The 5,214-nt window shown below is 34.6% G+C and overlaps 1 protein-coding gene across 3 annotated transcripts; it reads left to right on the forward strand.

Moving 5' to 3' along the window:
- The first annotated feature begins 2,429 nt into the window (after positions 1-2,429).
- LOC113293590 (bidirectional sugar transporter SWEET6b-like) lies at positions 2,430-4,958 on the forward strand. 3 transcript variants are annotated; one of them, XM_026542184.1, is made up of 7 exons: positions 2,430-2,448; positions 2,764-2,820; positions 3,083-3,119; positions 3,249-3,465; positions 3,992-4,153; positions 4,270-4,389; positions 4,517-4,958. In XM_026542184.1, the coding sequence occupies exons 2-7, from the start codon at positions 2,778-2,780 to the stop codon at positions 4,640-4,642; spliced, it is 705 nt and encodes a 234-aa protein (XP_026397969.1). In that variant the 5' UTR covers positions 2,430-2,448; positions 2,764-2,777; the 3' UTR covers positions 4,643-4,958. The 3 variants fall into 3 exon arrangements, with proteins under 3 accessions (XP_026397969.1, XP_026397968.1, XP_026397967.1); XM_026542183.1 differs by lacking the exon at positions 2,430-2,448 and adding an exon at positions 2,508-2,597; XM_026542182.1 differs by lacking the exon at positions 2,430-2,448 and having other exon boundaries at positions 2,688-2,820.
- The last annotated feature ends 256 nt before the right edge of the window (positions 4,959-5,214 follow it).

Raw genomic sequence — 5,214 nt, forward strand, 5'->3', positions numbered from 1 at the left:
TTAACTTCAATTCACCACAGATCAATTCAAGCCACGAGTTACTCCATCTTCATTGTCCGTATAATCAATATTGGAGTTGCAATACATACTAAAAAAACCGTTTGTTACGGCGCCTGAATTTCTGCTCACCATTTCACTATCTCTATGTTATTTTCAAATACACCTCAAACCCTAAAATCCTTATGTTACTTTCATAAACCAACCACAACTCGGTTACTTTCTTCATGTCTTCTAACCCAATATGTGTTTCCATTACTCTTCATTTTCCTTCTTTGTTTCATCATCAACAGCTGCTCATTAGCGTCGCTTTTCTTCCTTCTCTTAATGTCAGGTGGTGTGTAATGATAAGAGAAAATACATATCTCTTGAATTTAGGGCCAAATAATGAATGAATTTGCTACAAGCGCCCAACAAATGATACATGCCACCAACAGTGACAACCACTAAGTAAAATTCAGTTGGTTGCCCTCTATCCCTGGCTTGACTCCGATTAGCACTCACCTGTACAATGACGTTTTTGCCCTTTTTGCCTATTTCTTATTCTTTTGCTCCAAATGACTCCAAAATACCTAAAACTCGAAAGCACACATAAGATACGTGATTTACAAGAAAACTCGCAAAGAAAGCATAAACAATAGATAAATATCAAGGTTTTTTAGACACATATCACGTCTCTTTGACGCAAACCGCATTTTTTGGTGAAATCGTTTAAACTAAAAGCTGGTATGTCTTATCTGGTCTTGAATACTCTTTTGTTTAATTCATTATGATCCCTATTTTTCGCCTTTGCTAATTTTGTTGACAAAAAAGGGGAGAATAATTATGTAGTATCCTACTACAACATATGGCTTCTCGGAGCATTATGTAAGGGGAGTGGATTATCTGCTGTTGATGGCTCGAATCCCGGTGGATTTTCAGGCATGCAATTATCATAACTATCAGAAAAGTTTGTATCCTCTCTAGATAAAAATGTATTCTCTAGTCCCACAAGGGGTATCGGGTATCAAACTGTGGTTATAACTTTCACAAGTTCAGATACAATATGTTGCATGACATATAACTATCGTTTTAAAATCAAATTAGTTGGTATAGTGCAACAAAAACAAGTGACATCTTCTTACAACATTTTATTCATTACAAACTTTCAACTTTTGAAGAAGACACTAAAAGTATATCGAATTTATTCTACTTTCATTGGTAACAATATACATGCACCTTCTTAAAAATCTTGAAACGACAAATTAGTCTTTATTGCCAACGTTTATGAAATAATGTTTTGTCTCTCCTTTATAATTCTAAAGTACAGGGAAAAGTCAAAATCGGTCGAAATCATCTTTCTTTGTTACCTATCAAATGTAACACGGACAACAAGATATCGGTGCACCACAGTGGTCGTCAAGGCTGCCCAGGGACGGTGCCATATGGAAGAATGGGTGTGCAATTTCCCACTCATCCTAACTGCACCTAAGCCCAATTTTGATTATTAAGCAAGACTGCCAAGTTTTAGCCATTTTAGCTCATCCATACCCGTCCAAATACGTGCCCATTGGTATTTGCCCGTCCACTTTTAAAACCTAGCTCTGTAAATACGGCTGCCTCAATCACTAAGTCGAGGTGTTTGTGTTTACGGTGCTAGTGAAACTAAAATCTTTTAAATTATTTTAAGAATAATTATATAATTTTTGAGTTGATTTTTGCTATTACGCGGATAAATGCATAAACCTACTTTGTAATATTTTGTAACGGTGATGTTGTCTGTTTTGATGGTAAACTTGACTTTCTCAATTGCTTTGAGAGGCAGGGCATTAGTTATTATATATCATCTTTTTTCGTAAAATATATATTCTTTTCTTTGGAAACCTATTCACCTTTTTTTTTCGGGAATGTTTTGCAATAATTCTTACTGGTAATAAAAGAATTCAACTTAGAAAAAAAAATAGTGAGCGAGCATGTGATAATTATGTAATTATTTCAATTATGGACAGTAATTATTTAGATTCGGTGATAATGAATTAATGACTATGTAACTTTATAGTACTCCGTACATGATTTATATCCAAAAACGTCTTCGACTAACATTCACAAATTATATCCGATATTTTGGGGTCATTTTCAACCGTGAAATCATCCTTTAGCCAATGACCCAAACGCAATCGACGGTTCAGAATCGCGATATCCAACTTGGAATCTTGGATAATAATCTATAATAAAAACAAAACTTGAAAGCCCTTGACAAATTGATATTTCTCCAAGAAAAGAGAACACGCGCGAGAAGCATGATATTAGTAGAGAGTAACAAACAAGGAAAGGAGGGGCATTTGTGTAAAGTATCGTAACTGATTTCTGAGTACAGTGCGTGATTGATTTCATCCATGCACAGCATGGAAAAATGCAGGTTATTTATAGAAAGTATTGGGATATTATTAGATAAAAGATTCTGAATAATAAGTAAGTAAACTAACAGATTTAATTTGCATGCTCTGTTAAGGGTTTTCACATCTCATTTCCACACTGTCCTTTCTAAAAATTCCATTTCTCACTATTAATTCTTCTCTCTCTGTCTAAAATTGTGCTGTCAATATAGATTTAGAGAACGAGTAAGACTCTCTCATCATCATCTGTTTTTGTGGTTACGAATTCTAACCACAGAAATTAGATTTTCTTCATACTTTCTTTGCATTATAAATACCAGTCTTCATTTCTTTTCTTCTCTCATTCACTTCTTAATCTTCTTCTTTTCTCTGTTTTTTCTGATTCTTAAAGATCACTCAGCAAACATGGTTACAGCAGATGCAGCTCGTAATGTTGTTGGAGTTATTGGTCTGTGTTTCTTTTCCTAACCCTAACTCTCTTTCTACATGATAATTTTTTTTTTCTGAAATACTTTCATAGTATTAATTTCTGTTTTGGATTTTTGTAAATGATTAATGAATCATAAGGATGCTGATAATCACATGGTTACATTTTTCATCTTCTACTTTTTTTTTTTTTTGTTAATGAACCTCTCTCTCTCTACTTTCTTTGAACTTTTCTCTGAAATTCTTATGGTTTTTCAACACTGATTTCTGATTTGTTTTTGCAGGAAATGTCATTTCATTCGGTTTGTTTGCCTCTCCTTCGTAAGTTCTCTATCTCTCTCTCTCTGTTCCAGTGACTATTAACAGTAAATATCAAATCGTCTTTTGCTCTGATCCGATTATTTTTTTTTCTATTTTTGATATACTAATTATTGGTAATATTTATTTCAGGCCAACATTTTATGACATTATCAAGAGGGGAGCAGTAGAAGATTATTCACCAAATCCATACTTAGCAACAATATTAAACTGTGCATTATGGGTATTCTATGGACTACCATTTATTCATCCTCACAGTATTCTTGTGGTCACTATTAATGGAGTCGGGCTTGTTATGGAATTTGCTTACATTGTTTGTTACCTCATGTACGCTACAAAGAAACAAAGAGTAAGATTTTCTCTTCTCAAAACAATCCTTCATAAACTTTGAGTTTCATGATTTTTTTTTCTATCTTTGGTCCAACATTTTAGCCAGATTTGTGAAAGTTATTTGATATCATGCAATTATAATGACAGATTCGTTTTAAATGTATCTTATATTTCGGTATTGATTGTGGTTTTGATATTATACGTTGCTATTATCATCATGAGAAATTTTTTACTGTTTCTACTTCTCTTCGGACTAGGATCCACTCAGTGGGTTTAGTTAGAAATTTTAGAGCGGTGCCTTAAGCAAGAAATTTGAGAGCAGTACCTTCGGCCAAATTACCTAGCTATTCAACCAATTCAATTCCTGTACAGATGTATAGAGTCAAAATGTTTCTACATTTTTAACTGCAGTGAATCTTTCTCTTCTATCATGTGTTCATTACATCTGGGTTCTGTACATAGACTCATAGTGGTCTCAATATGTGTCTTACTTTTCTTTGGTTACTAATGTTTAATTTGCTTTCGATATATCTGTGGATGTTTAGATGTATGTGGCAAAAGTGTTAGGAGGTGAAATTGCATTCTTTGCAATTATTGTTGGTGTTACCATGGGTGTGTTTCACACTGTAAAATCAAGAGGTACATTCGTTGGTATCTTCTGTCTCATCTTCAACATTCTGATGTACGCCATGCCACTCGACAACATGGTAAGCATTCTAGTTTAATGCTTCTACTTACACAAGATCTTTAGGATGGGTTGTATGATCGGACATGAAGGTTTTCTCTTAATTTCTCTAGATGATATATTTGTTTGTTTCTGCAGTTATTGGTTATCAGAACAAAGAGTACTGAATACTTGCCATTTTGGCTTCTACTCGCCAATTTCCTGAACGGTGGCTGTTGGTTGACATATGCCTTGCTTCGATTCGATCTCTTCATCTTTGTAAGCAAAACGTGCATCTATAGAAATCTGCCGTTCCGCCTTTATTTATTTTTTAACTATTGGGATTTGTTGCTAATTACAAAGACTAATCAAATGCAAATTGGTTTGCCCTTTCTGTATTTCACAGATCAGTAACGGTTCTGGAATGATACTCGGTTTAAGTCAGCTGATTTTGTTTGCGGTATTCTACAACAAGAAACCAAGGAACACTGATGATAAGCCTGGCAACGTACAAATGTCTTCCAGTGTCTAACCAGTCGCCAAACTCGATGGAGATAAAGCTAAGACTCAACGCATCACCAGTACTGTTTTGCCGCCTGTTTGAAGTTGCATTTGCTCAGTTTTGTTCTTAATAAGGATGCAGACTGGGAGCACATCATTCCTCATTTCTTTATGTTGGTGATTTGTTTTCGCATCTTAAAAAACCTTTCTGGTCAACTTCTTGTGATTGGGAGATGTTTCTATTGCGGTTGATATTCAGTTTGTAGAGTAGTTTTATTTCTACTTTCAAAGATGTTCTTTATAATTCTTTTCTCATATCTGAATTAATAAGTACTTTGATGCCAGAAGCGTTATTTTGTCAATCATTTTTAGGTAGCTAGGTAACTGTTTCTGATGATAGCTCGTATTAGATGAGCGCTTGTTTCAATTAAGAATTGGCTTATTTCCACCCTCACACCCACCCATCCGGATTAATCAATGGTAACTCTGCTATCGGTTTCTCTGATAATAATTTTTTAAAGCCGGATCAACAAACCAACAAGCTTACTGCTTTCACGTACGGCGGACCTTGGCCATCACATGCCTATCGTTTTTCATAAAATA

This window comes from Papaver somniferum, chromosome 7 (assembly GCF_003573695.1).
Source record: "Papaver somniferum cultivar HN1 chromosome 7, ASM357369v1, whole genome shotgun sequence".
In the NCBI taxonomy this organism is placed as follows: Eukaryota; Viridiplantae; Streptophyta; class Magnoliopsida; order Ranunculales; family Papaveraceae; genus Papaver; species Papaver somniferum.

What these genes read in the sequence shown, in the direction of transcription:
- LOC113293590 (XM_026542184.1), top strand. Translation starts at nt 2,778, where the DNA reads ATGGTTACAGCAGATGCAGCTCGTAATGTTGTTGGAGTTATTG. An exon ending in TAATGTTGTTGGAGTTATTG is followed by an intron (nt 2,821 to 3,082) that starts GTCTGTGTTTCT and finishes TTGTTTTTGCAG; the next exon opens with GAAATGTCATTTCATTCGGT. An exon ending in ACGCTACAAAGAAACAAAGA is followed by an intron (nt 3,466 to 3,991) that starts GTAAGATTTTCT and finishes GTGGATGTTTAG; the next exon opens with ATGTATGTGGCAAAAGTGTT.